This window comes from Palaemon carinicauda, chromosome 1 (genome assembly GCF_036898095.1).
Source record: "Palaemon carinicauda isolate YSFRI2023 chromosome 1, ASM3689809v2, whole genome shotgun sequence".
Lineage (NCBI taxonomy): Eukaryota > Metazoa > Arthropoda > Malacostraca > Decapoda > Palaemonidae > Palaemon > Palaemon carinicauda.
Window position 1 is genome coordinate 120,161,043 of NC_090725.1, and position 19,311 is coordinate 120,180,353.

The window sequence follows — 19,311 nt, forward strand, 5'->3', positions numbered from 1 at the left end:
ATATTAGCAATTATTTAAGAAGTTGATTTGGGAACCCGTACAATTTTGACTATCATCGAAAGCGAACATAGTACAATTTGATATACTAATGGAAACCCTTGATACATGTACATAAGGCAGTGAACCAATGGGAGTTCTCGTACTGTATCCCCTAGGGAGGGTGTGACCAATCAGGAGCCATCTTGACCGAGGTGTATTTGGGGCTCCCTCATGCCGTGTTGGCTGGAAGAGCAAGAGCCAGAGTTGGGAACATCAAGGAGAGGGGTTGCACCCAAATAACCACCCATTTTCCATCTTTTACCATCATGTCGGACCCGGAGAATACTGTAACGAGCCCAGAAGAACCTAAGGCACCCGCCAAAGAAAAGGAAGTCCTTGGTGAGATGCTATGTCTTTTATTTAAAGTTGAAATTGGAAATTAATGTTGGGAGGTCCTACCGGTAGGCGGCCATGCTAGCGTGAGAAGCACGTGGTGGATTTCTTAACTATATAATTTATGTCCTAAGTGTTTGTAGAAAATTAGCAATATACTATGGATGCACCGGAGAAAACATCGTCTTTATGGCTCCCTGTGTTGAAAGGAGGATTGAGGTAGGTTTAAAGTGTTGTGACTGGAGCATTGTCGTTTCATGTCAGCTGATGAGTTGTAGAGGATGATCACCTACTGCACCACCTTAATGGACAGATTAAATTTGTCCATATATATATCCGTGGTTCAAAGATGTTTTTTCCCCCTCTGGCTTTGATGATGGTTTTCTTACATATCTCTGTTTAACAAATCGAACCTACTTGCTAAGTTCTAATCATGTGCGGTAATTAAGGCGTAGCCTGTGAGTAGGTATGTGTAAGTCATATATACCGTATTTATGTAGACTGATTAATGCTGTTATTGAATCTATTTTGTCTTGAGGTAAATACCTACTTAATATCTGGGTACATCAGGTTTTTTGGTTGCATGTAATCCTAATTCTTAGTATTTGGTTAATGTTACCTTTAGGTAGAACTAAACTATACTGTATGTATTTGTGGCAGAATGGGACGAGGGAAGGACAAGGTAACATTTTCTATACCATGAAAGAAAAAATGTTGCAAACAATAGAATACCTTCATTGTTATGGCTTTACCCCTGTACATCCTGTTCTTAACAGCCGTTTTCTTATACATTATGCTGTTATTCCCAATTCATCACAGGCGACAGGTTAAGAAATGATATACAGTTAGTAACTATTCCTAACACTAGGTAATCTACAATTCATTGGTAATCTGAAGTTACTGCAAGTCTGAGATAGCAAAAGTACACTTAGCTTGTTTAGGAATCTTTTTTTATTTAGTAAAGTACCACACTGAAAATGACAATTAAATAGATCTAAAAAAGCCTGAAATTTTGAACATCGGTAGTGTAGTTTAATTCGTTTTGCACCTGTTTTCATCTTGACTGTTTTAAAAGTTCCTTACCGTTGAGAAAAAAATTCTAGTAGATGCTTCTGTTGAAATGCTTGTTCAGAGTCAAAGTTACTATCGTTCAAGTTTGTAACCTCTAGAGAGTCGTGTCGGTATGGACAACGTAAGGTATTTGTTTACGAGACCACGCTCTCCATTTTAACTCAAGTTATGATGCAGTCCTACAGCTTGCCGCCTCTTATAGTAATTAGGTGGTTTTTTAAATGCTTGAAAAGCAAAAAATTACAAGGTATGTTGAATTATCTGGAAGGAGTTATAAATAACTATCTTAATTTCCGCACTAAACGATCTGGAAGCGACATTGTCAACCTAACAGAAGTTTGCGATTCCCGCCTACATTTGATTTACTCTATATTCGAAATATATGATTAATAATGGAGCAATTGCTGTCACTATTTACTTGAATATACATCTAGTTTACGCTGGCATCACCAACATCTGTTTGTGTATGTCGCCCTCATGAACTTCTGTTAGGTTGAGTAATTCCTATGTTGACTGTTAGTTCCAGGTCGTTTAGTGAGGATTACCCCCCCTTGTTCAACATTTCTTGCCACTCTTTGCATTCCCAGCATTTAAAGACCCTCCTAATTATACTGTACAAAAAGAGGAGAGCTCCATGAATGCCTTTGTTGGGAGTAAATGGAGAACGTGGTCTGTAAATAAATACCCAACATAATGTCCTTTAGTTGTAGGATCAAAACCTTTTTGATATAATTTAGTGTTAATGAGGAAATGGCGGAAACATGCCAGGTATTGTAGTATTGTAATTGTGCTATTTTGTAGCCTGGAAGTTAGTCATTTTGTAAACTTAAGTAGGAGCTATCTATGACTGGTGTTTAGACCTAGGGTGAGCTTGGAAAATATTGCAGTGGTTAATGTAAATTAAGTCAATCGTGAAAATAACTTCATATAATGGTGTATCAGATCAATATAAAGAACATTTTACCTTAAAAGAAAAAATTAAGATCGCCTGTCAAGTACTACATTCACCTCACAAAACCTAAGAGATCAATTGTTAGTATAAATTTAGAATTACGAACTGAAGTTGACAAAAAATATATAAAAATCGGTGCATGCCTAGTTTAGGCATTTGTCAACAAAACTTAATTTTTAATCGAGGCAAAGTAGCAATTACTAAATAAATGAATATCAGGAACGTCAAACCTTGAAAACAAATTATGAAGCCTGTGTACATCAGCGGCCAGTTCCTCCCGCGTACGTAGAAAATTGGAATTTTCTTCCCTTTCTCTAGTCGTTCTTGAGTCTTCTGAAAAACCTACACCACTTGACTTTTAACTTCCCATACCTAAAAGTTGTACCCTTGCTTACTTGAAGGGGGAGCAACATCTTAGACTACTGTATTCTTTGTCGGCAGTTGTCGTACACACAAGTGGCCGCTATCGTACATGCAGCCCAAAACTGAAAGTTGAAAAATTTCCTATGGTACTGTAATTCTGTACAATAGCTCCGTTACTAGTAATTTTTTATTTTTTATTTCCCCGCCTGATGAGTTAGTGGTTTATCTAACGCTGGCTTTTGGGGGGAACCAGTATTTTTACCCTAATTGTTATCTTGTGTAAGGGGGGGGGGTGTAATACTATACAAGAGCTCCGCCACTAATAATTTTAAATTTTTTTTTTTTTGATGAATTACCTATAGTCTATTTTTTATAGCGGTGCATATTTGCACCCACTCACAGGGGTGCCCTTTTAGCTCGGAAAACTTAATACCTGATAGGTCGGAAGTATTTTTGTCCGAACACCTTCATTGTTCTCGAATAATTACCAAGTAATGAGAATCAAAACTTATTTATTAACCTATATTTCTCCATCAGATATGTTAAATAAAAAATGTGAAAGAATAAATATATTATAAAGAATTGTCTTGGTAAGTAAATTTAATAACACAGTCCCCCGAAGTCAACGACAGCAGCTTGTTTTCGGATGCAAGCTTTGTAATTTTGTAATTTTTCACATTTTAACGCAAATTGGGATAAATTACACTCGGCATAAGTTAAACTTATTATAAACTCTTTGAATACCAGAATTTACCAAAATCATGGAATTAATAAAACCCGATATTTGTGAAAACTTATGGGGAGGTAAAAGAACAGCCTGTAGCGTCCTGGCGGGAAAACGATCCCTTCTGACTTGTAGACGCAGTTTTTTTATTTCTTTCGTAATATAGTTCGGCCTATTCCTTTCAGTTTAAATAGTCTTGCATTGTTTCTCTTCGTATTATTTTGCTTATTATTTTCCCACATTCTTGTTCCTCTGGTTACGGTTCATTTTCCCTTTGCCTACATACACACTGAATAGTCTGGCATATTCTTTACATATTCTCCTCTATCCTCATACACCTGACAACACAGATTACCAAACAATTCTTCATCACCCAAGGGGTTACTGCACTGTAATTGTTCAGTGCCACTTTCCTCTTGGTAAGGGTAGAAGAGACTCTTTAGCTATGGTAAGCAGCTCTTCTAGGAGAAGGACACTCCAAAATCAAACCACTGTTCTCTAGTCTTGGGTAGTGCCATAGCCTCTGTACCATGGCCTTTCACTGTCTTGGGTTAGAGTTCTCTTGCTTGAGGGTACACTCGAGCACACACTCCTATCTTATTTCTCTTCCTCTTGTTTTGTTAAAGTTTTTATAGTTTATATAGGAGATATTTATTGTTGTTACTCTTCTTAGAATATTTTATTTTCCTTTTTTCCTTTCCGCACTGAGCTATTTTCCCTGTTGGAGCCCCTGGGCTTATAGCATACTGCTTTTCCAACTAGGGTTGTAGCTTAGTAAGTAATAATAATAATAATAATAATAATAACATGTTTAACTTATGCTGAGTGTAATTTATCCCAATTTGCGTTAAAATATGTGAAAAATTACAAAATTGCAAAGCGTGCATCCGAAAACAAGCTGCTGTCGTTGACTTCGGCTGATTGTGTTATCAAATTTAGACTTACCAAGACGATTCTTTATAATATATTTATTCTTTCACATTGTTTATTGACAAAACATATCTGATGGAGAAATATAGGTTAATAAATAAGTTTCGATTCACATTACTTGGTGATTATTCGAGAACAATGAAGGTGTTCGGACAAAAATACTTCACCAGGAACCTTTCCGAGCTAAAAGGGCACCCCTGTGAGTGGGTGCAAATATGCACCGCTATGAAAAATAGACTAAAGTGCTTTTTTTTTTTTTTTTTTTTACCGTATTTATTAACCTTAACAATCTTGGTTTTCTTTTTTATTTTAATTCTTTTTTTCTTTTTTTCCACATCTGATTAATACTGTATATTCTTTTCTTTTCTCTTCCTTCATTCTTAAACAGCACGTTTCCTATCTTTTCTTCTTCGTGCGGCTGCTATAATTCTAATATTTTCCTTCTCTCTTGGTTGGGGAATGAATTAAAGAATGTTGAACATACAACTAATGGCACGTAGAACTAGCAATGAACAAGGCTACCCAAGCAAACTACGCAAATTAACCTAACCTATAGTAGAACCTTTACTAGTGAACTTGTCACAGATGCAACAAAAATATAAAAAATAAATTGATTTTCAAGGAAGCAAAGGAATCTGGGGAAGAATTTAGGGAACCTGTTTTAGGGAAACGAAAAGATAAAGGTCGATAACTGTAAAAAATGTGGACGATTTTGGTTGTGGAGTTTTAGGACGTTAGATAACTAAACCTTTGTTGTAAAAACTTTGTCCATTAATTGAATAAATTCTACAATAATACTATCACCAATGTTAATATACTGTATTAGTTGATTAAATCCTTTGTATAGAATCCTGTATTTTAATCAATCTGAATTGATAAATTAATTTTATATCAAAATTAAGATTTTCTGTTAGTGGTAATTTTTAATAATTTGCTCATTGATAATCTAGAGTTTCAACTTATGTCACCACGTGATTGGAAAAAAAAAGTGAAGGAAACAATGTAGAGTATCAAATTAATGGATTATAATCTTACTGTTCAAATATGAGTAAATGGCTTGTTAGCTGACACTTCGGCTTTTATTGGCTCGCCCGTAGATTAAAGCGGTCAAGACGGGTGTCCTTGTGAAAATTACCCAAGAGAACTGGCAATGCCGCTAATGGGCTCAGAGTTCGCTCTAAATTTGTTTGACTATAGTAGCCGTATCCTTACCTAGCTGGGGCCTCTGTGACACCCCCCCCCCCCTTACACAGCTATATTAAATATGACAGCCTAGAACTTTTGCGTACTTAGTTTGGAGGGTAAAGGTGAGCTGCCCCTTTCAGACTCTATGCCCAAAGCACAATACCCTCACAAATTCATAGCACCAGTAAAAACTAGCTTTATTTTCACTTTTTTATTTCAATATGAAATGTGTCTTGTCACACTGAAATGCTTATTTGTTGATATAAAGTCGGCACTTGGAACCACATGTTGGGCAAGTAGTGTCACTTACACCTTTAATAGCACCATAATCTTGGCAGTATTTTACTGTATTCTTTCGTTGTTACCACAATAATGACAAAGTCTTCATAAATAATAATTGGGACAAGATCTTGGGAGAAAATCCACAGAACTTGATGTGAAAGATGGTAAATGAGAAACCGCACCACAAGTTGAAGGTTCACACACCTCCATAGCTCACAAGACTGAAAAATTAGCTGAGAAATTATGTGAAAACTCTTAAAGTGTCTGCTAGGAAAATTGTCACCTAATTGTATATTAGTCTGATAATTTTTTTAGTGAAAGTACTTTGAATTTAATAACTTGCTGGCAGAGCTATTGTATAGAATGACCTTGTCTATTAAGGCTGTCTACCGATATAAGTCACTGCTATGTGGGTGCCAAACTATGAAAAACCTTTGCTTATATTAACAGCTTCCTTAATTCAGTTTCTTATTTGACACTGGATTTACTTGGGTTCCAACAAACAAAACTTTGTTCATGAATTTTCAATATCATTAATCAACAAATCTCAAGTGCTTTTAGCGAATAAGTTACCTTTAATTTCACATTCACTGAGTGACTAGTAAATATGCTTATGTGGGCTTGGTATTGTCAGCATTAATCTGTGAATAACACACACACACACTCTCTATTTGTAAAAGTAATTGATAATCTAAATTATTGGGGTGTACTGTTTGTTCTTACACAGTCCTTTGGGCTCCGCATGGTGTTGTCCAACTATTGGTTTTCTTCATAATACAACAAAAGTGTACTTGCAAGTTGCCTTCTACATTAGAAAAGATTTTTTCACAATCGAACACAATTGTGGACTTGCTTGGTATCCCCTTAGAATTTTTCACAATTGGACACAAATGTTGACTTGCAAGTTAGTCTCCTAGTTTATAATAGATTCTTCAGTCAAACACAAATGTGGCCTTCCAAGTTGTCCACTTTAAAATAGATTGTTTACAATCAAACGTAAATGTCAACTTTCAAGTTTGTCTCCTACTTTAGAAACTATTCTTCAGTCGAACTCTGTGGACTTGTAAGTTGTCTCCTGCATAGATTTCATTTATTATCGATAAATATGTAGACTTTCATGTTGTCCTACTGTAGAATCTATTCCACATAATAGAACACTAATGTGAACTTGAATGTTTACTCCTACTTAAGAATAGATTCTTCACAAACAAGAATGTGTTCTTTCAAGTTTTCTTTCTCTAGATTCTGCTCAATTGATCACAAATGGGGACTTGCAAGTCGTCTCCTACTTTAGAACAGATTCTTTACATTCAAGCACTAATGATTTGCAAGTTCTAATTTAAAGTAGGTTCTTCACATTGACACAAATGTGGACTTGCAAGTTTTCTCTTTAAAATTTTTCTTCACATTCAGACAAATGTGGACTAGCAAGTTTTCTCTTACTTTAAAATTTTTCTTCACATTCAGACAAATGTGGACTTGCAAGTTTTCTCTTACTTTAAAATTTTTCTTCACATTCAGACAAATGTGGACTTGCAAGTTTTCTCTTACTTTAAAATTTTTCTTCACATTCAGACAAATGTGGACTTGCAAGTTTTCTCTTAGTTTAAAATTTTTCTTCACATTCAGACAAATGTGGACTTGCTAGTAGTCTCCTACTTAAGAACAAATTCTTTACAATTAAACAAAATTTTGACTTAAAAGTTGGGTCCTCCTTTAGAATATTCAGTCTAACACAAATGTGGACTAGCAAGTTTTCTCTTCACAATCAAACAAGAATGTGGACTAGCAGGTTCTACTTTAGAAACAATTCTTAACAATTGAACACAAATGTGGACTTAGGTTGTCTCTTTAAGAATCTAATTTACAATCTATCGCAAATGTGGACTAGCCAGTTGTCGCATACATTAGAAACTTTTTCACAATCTTAACACGAATCTGGACTTGCAAGTTGTCTCCTACTATTAGAATCAATTCTTCACTATCGAACACAAATGTGGACTTGAAAGTTGTCCTACTTTAGAATAGATTATTTACAATCAAACGTAATTGTGGACTTGCAAGTTGTCTCCTACATTAGAATATAGATTCCTCACAATCGGACACAAATATTGACTTGCAATTTTTTTCCTACTTTAGAATTTATTATTCATTATCGAACAAATGTTGACTTGCAAGTTTTCTCCTACATTGGAATTGATTCTTCAATCGAACACAAATGTAGTGTCCTACTTTGGAATAGATTCCACACAATTGAGTACATGTGGTCTTGAAAGTTCTCCCGCTGTAGAATTGTCACCTATTGTGGAATTATTCTTCACAATCGAACTTTGGAATCCATTCTTCACAATCGAACTTTGGAATCCATTCTTCACAATCGAACTTTGGAATCCATTCTTCACAATCGAACTTTGGAATCCATTCTTCACAATCGAACTTTGGAATCCATTCTTCACAATCGAACTTTGGAATCCATTCTTCACAATCGAACTTTGGAATCCATTCTTCACAATCGAACTTTGGAATCCATTCTTCACAATCGAATACAAATGTGGACTTGGAAGTTGTCTCCTACTTTAGAATGGAGTAGAAGGGTTCCATGGCGCGCTATTCGGGCACCAACGCCAAATACAGTACATCAGTCTCGAATCCACACAGATACTTTATATAGGCCAGCCAGATTGCAAGCCTGTAAATAAAGGGCATACTTATTGTATGAAAAAATACCCTGTAGAATAAGGTGTTCATTTGACATACGACATGAACTGAAGAAAAATATGCAAAACGAACGCAATTCTTATCTTCGCTATTTTGCGAGTCCAATAAATTACCATATGGCGTACTATTTACTCAATCTTTGTAATGCATGAACCCTACTAAAAACTCTCACCTACTGAAATATTACCGTACTGTATTTTTTTCATGTACATGTATTTTTAAGCTAATAATGCATATTGTTAATTGCATTGTTTGATAACCACAATAGAATCTTTGATTTTTAATGTTGTTGATTGCTAGGTCCTTAAACTCTTAGTCAGACCTTTGTTGATGAAATAGCTCTTTGTGTATTTACTAAAGGGTATTATTTTACTTATGGACATTAATTGCTTTCAACATAAAATATAGGTTTTTCTGTTGTATTATGTGATTTGAATGATTTTCAAGTTTATTTCCATCGGAGAATCTATTACAGTATAATAAAACACCACAGTAGAACTACAATAGCAAATATGCTTATCTTCCCTAAAAAGTAATGATTTCTGACACTTAGGACACTGAACACTCAAAGGTAACACAGAATGTTGACGGAAAAAATCATATGCATATTTTGCATGTTCGGCATATGCACCACCATGATATTTGCCTATTACCCAAAATTAATCGAGCTCACAAGAGTCTCGCAAATGCATTTCACTATCCATACCTTTAAACTGATGGCACAAAAGACAATCCTTGGTCTGTTGGAACCGTATTTTTGTCTGATTGGTTAACAATGATAAATAAATTGATAGCCAGTTACATAAAGTATGACAACTGACATCATCTCTTTACCGAGGACCAACCAAACCATAGTATTTTGGAGAGAATCGGGTATGTTTGTAGATGGCAGTTGTAGATTGGCTAATTGTCAAAACAGTGGCCTGAACCACCTGTCTTCGAATGGCAAAACGTCAAAAGTATTACGTAATTCCAAAAAAGATTGTTATTGGCTGAAATCAATAAGAGTTAAGCCACAAGAGATGAAACAGGTGATTTGAGTGGTTGTCGATAACAAACAAATGAACAAACTCAGGATACTGATGATTGGTGTAGAAGGAAAGTATTGACTTCATAAAATTATTTCCAATAACAGAAGTTGTAAGGTGGAGCCAACAACCAAAACAGATTGGTTCTATGCGTACGCATTGAGAAGACAAATTTACCACCTACTAGAATGAGATTTACGAACCTTCTACCCAGTAGAATGAGATTTACAGAGCTGCCTGTGCCCATGAAAAGAATAACATTGGACTTCAACTTTTTCAGGTGAACTCGCTAATGTTTTTCTTGATTTATATAAGAACTAGGCATTTGCGACAGATAATATTACACAAATACTTCGATAGACTTCCTTGACGTAGAGAACCAAGTTAAAATACGCTACATTATTAATGTCCATAAATAAAATAATACCACTAAAAGACTTAATCAGGTAATTGAACTAGTTATTAACAAAAATAGTCGGCTACTGTAAGTTGTCAATAATTATCACAAAGTAGCAAATGTTACCATATAACCTCACATGGTACTTAAGTAACTCGTCAGAACTAGAAGTTGGGTTGTAACAGTTATAACAGTTAATGACATTACAGTTCACCTCACTACTGCCAACTATCACCACCGACAACAAAGAACAATGAAACAAACCAATAAAAGAATTGCATATTAATGGGTTATGAAATGACTGAAATCTCTGCTACGAGACGCAATTTTACGAAACAACTAATGCTGATAGAACGAACGAAATTACCAAAATCTTATGAAGAGCAGTCTCAAAATTATTAGATGACCATACTAGATTGATAGGCTACAAATTCACCCTTAATTAAATGTATTTTAAAAGTACAGTGATCTCATTTAGGTCTGTACAGCAACAATTTGTAGTTAGTCCAATGAGTAATTTTTAGTAATAAGTTCATTAAGAATAAGTTTTAATCTAATTTATATCATATGTCTGGTGACTTCATATTACGGCGCAAAGTGGCAGGGCAATACTGTACATTGATATCCTTCCAATAGGCTTAAGATTAGTATTGGTATTTCCATTGCCTACCGATAAGCTTATTAGTATTCCCATTCTTAATATAAAGTGACCACACAGAGTATTTTGTGGGTCTGTCGGTTATGAGTATTACGTAAGTTTTACTCTGCGATAGTTTTATTTGATCTGATGATAGATCTAGAATTACTATAATAGGACAAATATTTTAAATATATTTCCTTTTACATTATGGAAATAAAATTAGTTTGCTTTGTAAGTTGGTATTTTCTTTAATTTCTTATAAGGAAAAAAGATGATTTACATAAATTGCAAGTCATTCTTTGCAGAGTTTGTCACACCTTGTGATTTCAGATTTATGGCGTGAGCGCTGGAAAACCTAATTAATTCGGTTTGGCGTGTTACCTAGTAATATTACAGTACAGTATTCCCATCAGTGAAATAGAGTAACGATATAAAGTTTGTGGTCTGTATCAGTAGTTATGAGAATAATACAGCAAGTGACAGTGATTTCCTTTCACTGTTACTAATATTCCCATAATCTAAACCTCTAGTAATGATACAAAGAAATTTTAATGTCCAAAGATGATGTAACTGAATAAAAAAATCAAAATATGGAGGGAGGAGAGAGCAATTTAATAATTGGCAATTACTTTCGATTTACTTTTGGTGAGTGGATAGTCTTTTGTGGTTGGCTTCGTGGAGGTGATATCTCTCCTCTCAGTGACGCTATTCCTGTAATAGCAGTGTTTTTATTTATCTTCAGGACGAAAAACTTTCGGTCTCGGCGGTGAAAAGCTCTGCCTTAAGCCTAGCCGTCAGATTGATTGGAGTGTACATTTCCTCTTTGTTGGAACTTCCCTTATCCTTGCAGTGTTATGAGATCTCTTGCCCCCAGTCGGAGGCAAGACCTCTTTGGATCGTGGTTCACATCTTGAGGTCCTTGAAACTACCTCCCTTAGAACCAGTATGCCATGCAACATGGTTGTTACTCTGAAGACACCGTTCCTACACGTTTTAGCATCAACTAAGAGAGTTTGTGAACTACATGGTGTCGTACATCGCCTATTCAAAGGGGTTGGGAAGTGACTCTGCTTCATCCCCGGGTTTGTTGCAAAGTCTCAAAATCCCCTGGGTGCTAGGCCCTAGATTTGGGCCCCTTCAGACTAGGAGTCTACGTGTGTAACCAAATATCCAGATCCGTTGTTATGCCAGTAAGGAGTTTGAGGTACTACCTTAAACGTAAAGCAGCAACTGGGTCCCGACTAACAATTATTTTTGTTATTTCTGGTAGAAGTAGGAGGATCACGGGAAGTGTTTTCAGCTTGAATACGCAAGGTCATTGACTATGCAATCGATCCTAAACATCATCCGGCTCGAAAAACTTGAACTGATGTCGGGTATCGGTACATCCCTGGCATTCAAACGCAACTTCTGTGTTGCTAATTTTACAAGCAGCTGTTTGGAAACTTCATACTACTTTTACAGCGCACTATCTACGACGTAACCCAAAGGAGAGGCTTGAAAGTTTTCTATCAGTCCTGTGGTGGCCGTTCAGCAAATTGTTTAAAATACCTCGGGCTCCTTATTGGACAGATAGCAGTTGGTTGAAGGCATTGGTTATTCGGGTTGAGTCTGGGATGGAAGTATGTCTGGCCTTTTCATATCATCATTTTCCCCTCTCGAGGTACAGCACCACAAGTCCCTTTGCAAGGTAGCTTGTACGGCAGGTAATAACCATTTCCCATGTGTAGCCTTGTACTATTTGTATTAATATACTCTTGCGTCCGCAACATTTCTTGCAAGGTAAAAATTGGGTAACAGCAAGATTTTTGTTTAGAACTTTCTTTCCTGGACGATCATATACTATATCTCGTGTCAATCATTCCCTTTCATTAATATGCAGGGTGGCAAGGTTTCCTTCTTATTACATTGTAATACTGTACTAGGCAAACCTGGATCAATGACTATGCCAGGAGTCTGACTAATCCACCCACCTAAGGATTAGTCATTCATATATATAGATAATGGAAGGTTTAAGTTATGTGAACAAAAGACAAATTCGTAGATAATTCATATTTTTCCCTAGCTAGTACAAGCCTGGAATTATTATACACAAGTGTCCCGCCATCACCTGTCCCCAATAAGTCCTACCTGCGAAGAAAGTCACTTGGTTTCACCACTCCAGGTATGTATTAGGGAAAAATACAAATGATCTATGAATCTTATTAACATCTTCGAAGGGAGGAGGTGAACTGGACTAGTTTTTAGTAATGCCAAAAAGAGAAAAAAATTAAACGTAGAATAATTAAACCAGAAAAACTGCTTTCTTCATTGTTACCAGACAAGTCTGCAACTGCCTGTTGTACAGTAGTTGGATTTTGGATTGGGAGCAATCGCTAACTGGCAGAATTTCAAAGTTTTCTTTTTTTTCTCTCTAAGAGAATACTTTATTTAAAATTTCTGCATTGGGGAGACTATGCTAAACTTCATTTTCCTTATTCCTTTCTTGATCTCTAATGCACAAACTAAACATTTTTGGAGAAACTGCAAATTCGCCATTGCAAATACTGTACTGCGCAGCCCACCACTCAAAAACTGACTGAACAGTTGGCTTCCAGATTTTACGGAACCAATTCTTAATCTTATAATTTTCGTGATGAAAATTAGGAAAATGAATTAGATAATAAATATCTCTGTCAAACATGGTAGTACTGTAATTGCTATTTATGGTAATGTTATTTTAGGGCCTTAACATTAACTTTAGGAACTTTATTCTACTATATTTCTTCTTGAAGAATTTTTGTTAAATTAAACTTTTCTTTTCAGCCACCAAGGTAACCGGAACAGTAAAATGGTTCAATGTGAAGTCTGGATATGGGTTCATAAATCGTCATGATACTAAAGAGGACGTATTCGTCCACCAGAGCGCTATCACTAAAAACAACCCAAGAAAGTATGTAAGAAGTGTTGGCGATGGCGAAGACGTTGAATTTGACGTTGTTGTTGGTGAGAAGGGCAATGAAGCTGCCAATGTCACAGGGCCCGGTGGTGAAGCAGTTAAGGTCAGTGTTTTCTCTATTGTTTATAGAATTTAATATAGGTACTGTATTACTTCGAGCCTGAAGACTAGATGAATGGAATCGTTGCCTAGAAGTCTTACTAGAGTCCTTAACGATTACATGGTTTTTATTTATAGGTGTTAACATTAAAGATCAAATATTAGGTATAACCTTATGTAACCTTCAAATCACAGACTGCATAGTTATTTCATGTATATTGTAATTTGTCAGAAACATGCTAACATTGAAAAGATAAAATGTAAGGTATGTGTAGCGTAAGTGGCTGTGCATGGGTTAAGTAAATATAACTTACAATTTTGTGTTAGGCATAGGGAAGGATGATTGAGACTGAAATTTTTTTCCTACAGACAAACCTTCATTATTTAGTGTTGGTATACTGCCCAAACTGGTACAGCCAATAAAGAATAATCAAGGATCTTGCAACCAATGTAGCATTCCCTACTTGTCCATGTGTCTTTTCGATAGGCTGTGGCTTTAAGCAGGAAACTCCTCAATCTGGCTGTGCTAGCGTTTAGGCATGGTAGAAGATGAGATTCTTCTGCCCACAAATAGCTGGGCACCACTCCAACTATAGCCATGCCAGCGCCTGCCTACTAAAAGCAGGGTACCACTCAAACTACAGTCGTGCTAGCATTCGGACATTCTGAAGACTTGGATTCTAATGCCCACTAAAAGCAGAGAACCGCTCCAACAACAACCGTGCTAGCGTCTGCCAACAAGAAATGGAACCACTCCAACTATAGCCATGCTAGTGCCTGCCCACTTAAAGCAGGGTACCAATCAAACTACAGCCGTGCTAGCGTTCGGACATTCTGAAGACTTGGACTCTATTGCCCACTAAAAGCAGAGAACCGCTCCAACAACAACCGTGCTAGCGTCTGCCAACAAGGAATGGAACCACTCCAACTATAGCCATGCTAGTGCCTGCCCACTTAAAGCAGGGTACCACTCAAACTACAGTCGGGCTAGCATTCGGACATTCTGAAGACTTGGACTCTATTGCCCACTAAAAGCAGAGAACCGCTCCAACAACAACCGTGCTAGCGTCTGCCAACAAGAAACGGAACCACTCCCAACTACAGCCTTGCTAGCAATCAGTCATCCTGAAGACTTTGATGATTCTGCCCACAAAAAGCTTGGCACCACTCCAACTACAGCCATGCTAGCATCTGCCAACGAGAAGCAAGAAACCACTCCCAACTACAGTACAGCCGTGCCAGCGTCAAGACGTTCTGGAGACTTTGATTCTAATGCCCACTAAAAGCAAGGAACCGCTCCAACTGCAGCTGTGCTAACGTTCAGACATCCTGAAGACTGATTCTATTGCCCACTATAATCAGGGCACCACTCCAACTCCAGCCTTGCTACCATTTTGACATTCTGAAGACTGATTCTAATGCCCACAAGAAGCAGGGAACCTCTCTTAACTCGAGCTGTCCTAGCCTTCAGACTTCCTGAAGACTGATTCTATTGCCCTCCAATGGGGAAGATGCCTCGCCACTCCTTTCTAGAGTCGTTGAGCGTGCACAGACTGATGCCTGCCTTGCGCCAGCTGGGAATTGCCGTCTACCATAATTCTCGCCACTCTTAATGCTGACTTGGGATCTCAGTCCTTATGTTATATACCTCTGGGTTTGCCTTTTGGGGTTTGTTGAGCAGGATCTTGACCTTTCTCATGAATGCATGCACAATCATACACCTGAACGAACGCAACCTTTACCACAACAGGTTTAATCGTGAACCTCGCCTGACATATTCCATTGCTTTTCTTGACATCATCCTTTAATATGATCTTGACACCACTCTAATGTGTGTTACGATGTCTAGCCTCACGCTTCCACCTCGTGGACCACTACCTTGTGACTATAAGGGCATGTCAACGAAATCTAATCTGTTAATGTCTTTGAGAGTAAGTCATTCTTTTGACTTCCCGCCGCCCTCAGCATGCAAGTCCCAACCGTATTTAGTGGGTTAGCCTTTTAAGGTAGAGCCTGTTGAACCAGCCCAGATGAATAGGGCATACTATGTTGGTTGCCAAATCCTCTGTGATTCTACATTGACTATACCAGTGTGCACATGGTCGTAAAGGTGAGAAAAAATAAATTTTGATATGTATGAGTGGCTAGGGCTTAATAATTTCCAGCTTTGGTAATGAATCTGTTATCTTTTATCATTGGTGAATGAGACTATTCATGTGCAACCCTGCAAGTTCCATGAAATGAACCATAGGCTTTTGTGATAGTTCTAACTGTAGTCAATTCTTGTTACATATTTGATATGCCGTTTAATTTTCTAATTTATAAATCATATCATTATAGGGTTCCCCTTATGCTGCTGATCGCCGTCGTGGCTACCGCCGTCGTTATTATCGCCGTGCTGCACCAGGCGAGGAAGGAGAGGGTGAGGGAGAAGGCGTTATGCCACCTCCCATGAGGGGCCGCGGAAGAGGGGGCGGTTTCCGTGGTCGTGGTCCAAGAAGATTCTATCGTGGCCGCTTCTTTGGACGTGGACGTGGCCGCGGTGGAAGAGGTGGCTATGATCAACCAGGATACATAAGTTATGGGGATGAGGGAATGGAAGGTTAGTAGAAACTCTGATTATGTTACAGTAGGGTAGTTGAATTTACAAATTTTGTTTGTCCAATATTTTTGGGGTCCTGGTATAAAACTTTCGTTAAATAGAAATATTAATTTCCATATAATTTTGGGGAAAAGACAAAGATGAATTTAATATTAGAGTAATTTAGTCATTTAACATCCTAGAGATGGAAAATGTGGAAATTAGTTACTTGGATAAAAACTTTAGAAATTATACTAATATAAAATTACAACTTTTATAGTAATATACTCAGAAATATTGATAGTAAAGTAAGTGTTAGTATATACTTGACAAGGTGCACAGATCTAAAATCTGTCTATATCATTAGTCAGCTGTAAACCCCTTAACACCAGCTTTAAATCCTTTTGCCATATAAGATACTGCAATAACAACCTGAAATTTGTATTAAGAATTAATGCTGGTAAGCAGAAGAACAACCCATATAGGTTTACAGAAAGATATTCTGTACTAAGCTAATGTTATGTTCACTTTCATTGTTAGTAATGCTGTCCTCGGCTGCCATTATTTTTTATATTGCCTATGGAAATTTTTGCCAATTTTTTTTTTTTTTTTTTATAAATTATTAGTGTATATTTAAAGTTCTTAGCGTCACATGCCTGGTAAAAGGGATATTTTTGTAGAAGGGGGTGCTATTCTAAAGCTTTTGGTTTTCCAAATCCTGCCGTGAAAATAGAGTATAGTTTTAATGAGTGTTGTTGCATAGGGTTTTGTAAAAATCCTTCTATTTTCTTGATAGCTTGACACAGCACATTTTAAACCTCTGGTAATTTTTGAGTAACAATGAAGTACCAGAATTTGATTAGCTTTACACTTGAACATTTTAAATTTCCTCCATTGTAGCATGTCGGAAGTTGTTAGGAAAGCTGCTCTTCCCACTAGTTTCGTGTGCTCCAAGTGTGTACAAAGATATTGGTTTTCAAGTATTTAATTACTGAACCATATCCTATTCAGTATTTTTCATGTAGGCATTTAAAGTTCATTACCATGGAGGGGTTGGTAGTTGGCCACTGTTTGTTATGAGAAAGGGCAAATGTGTGTAGACGTGCATTTGAAATTGATGAGCAAATGTAAAAAAAGAATAAATACCATGTACAGAGGTTCCTAAAGTTACAATTAGTTCTTGCAATGCATCTTGTGTTTATATACGTAAACATACCATGTTCATACATTTCATGCATACATAGTGTGGCTATTTACAGTTTTTTCCGGTCACGCTGAGCTCTCGTCTTCCCCTCGGTAGGTGGTAGTAGTGATATCCTGGTAATGGGTTTGTGTGTGCATATCTTTGCCAGATATTGTTGTTGGTATGTGTACATTAGTGCAGTGCTAATTAACAATTTATATCCTTGAAAAAAATTCCTTGGCTTTATTCCTGTGATGGGTATGCAAAATGAAAAGTTTGTACGCTGTTGAGAAACTGGGTTATTTAGAGAAAGAAAGTCTAAGGTGCTGAAGAGTTGGAGGTGGTGTTTGAGAAGTTTCAGGTACAGATACTTTTGTCTGGTGGGATTGCATCCTCTTCTCAAAGATCTTTATAATGCCATACAGCATCCATAACCCTACTTGATGACAACTTCATGAACCTTAACTTTCCGGTATCCTGTTCCTTTGTCATTGCTTCCTCAAATACGGCAAAACATTCTGCCAAGGCCATGGCTCTAAATTTCTTGGTCTTCAGCAGACAAATATGAAAAGCCAGGAGCTTGGTAACAAACATCCACCTCAATATCCAGCGGCTTACCAAAGTCATCGCCCTTCTAGGTAACAGACACTACTCTTCAAAGCCAAACTGGGGTCAAAGCTCTTTTTCCAGACTCTGTTCATGGTGCATTGTCCAGCACTAGTAGCCCTTTGAAGGGTAGGCTCCTGAAAGTACAATACCACCAGACCTCGGACATGAATTTACTGAAAAACCAGTCCTCAAATATCGATGCGGTCACCCAATCCTTCTCCTTTGACTTCCAGGTGATGGGATGCTGTCTTCCAACCTTTGTACTTAGAACAACAAACAAAATTTAATAACTCTGACTTCATATCCCAAATGCATGAATTGCTAGGACTAAGCTTAGATTTTTCTCCTCCTTGCCATCCTCTTTCCCACTTTCTTTCTATTCAGACATTGTTCTATGACTGGAGATTGTAGTCTACTTACGTTATATACAACTTATGACTGTTAGACTTATGATTTTTCACGGGGATGATGCCGCAAGTTTATCGGAAATAGTATGCTACGAGGACAAGTATTTCATTGGAAATATTCTATTTTCTTGTATACAAGTAAACTGATTTATCTTGGTAAATTAGTATTTTCTTTTATTGATAGTATAGCAGTATCCATTTTCAGTAAAGAGTACTTGAAGTTTTAATCTGTTGTTCGTAAGTCTGGTGACACTACCGTTGGAAAGTGATCGGGCAATATAGTGATTTCCTTCCAATAGGCTCACGATTAGTATTGGTATTCCCATTATCGAAATAAAAAGTAAGGATGCAAAATATTTTGTGGGTCTATCGGTTTTTATGAGTACTACGTAGCGTAAATTGGACTTTACGCTAGTTTAATTTAATCTCTGATAGATGAAAATTTATCCAGAGAAAGTACTCTTAATAGGACAAATATTTTCTTATTTGTATTTCCTTTTACATTATGAAAATTTAAATACTTTTGCTTGGTTAGTATTTTTTTCAATTCTTACTAAAAAAAAAAAAAGCATTTACATATTTTGCAAGTTATTCTTCGTCGAGTTCACGTTGCGTGTATTGATGCATTTGTGGCTGTGTATTGATGCATTTGTGGCTGAAGCGCTGGCGACCCGAATGACTTCCTTGTGGCGTGTTACCTAGTAATCTTGTTACAGTATTCCCATCTAAACGCAGAATAACGGAATTAAGGGTTTTAGTGGTCCATAACAGTAGTTATGAGAATAGTAATTTAAGTGATGTCATATTTCAGTTGGAGGGAGAGTGGCAAATA

General features: G+C 36.9%; 1 protein-coding gene across 5 annotated transcripts in view; it reads left to right on the plus strand.

The window, feature by feature from the left end:
• Nucleotides 1-203: 203 nt before the first annotated feature.
• The window catches only part of LOC137651306 (Y-box factor homolog), a 32,156-nt gene continuing 13,048 nt past the window's right edge, over nt 204-19,311 (plus strand). For 2 of the 5 annotated variants that reach the window (XM_068384597.1, XM_068384578.1), the window contains exons 1-3: nt 204-378; nt 13,468-13,703; nt 16,040-16,301. In XM_068384597.1, the coding sequence (XP_068240698.1) occupies nt 306-378; nt 13,468-13,703; nt 16,040-16,301 (571 nt within the window). In that variant the 5' untranslated portion in view covers nt 204-305. The remainder of the gene's footprint in view (nt 379-13,467; nt 13,704-16,039; nt 16,302-19,311) is intronic. The other 3 variants (XM_068384588.1, XM_068384579.1, XM_068384606.1) reach the window with 2 other exon arrangements.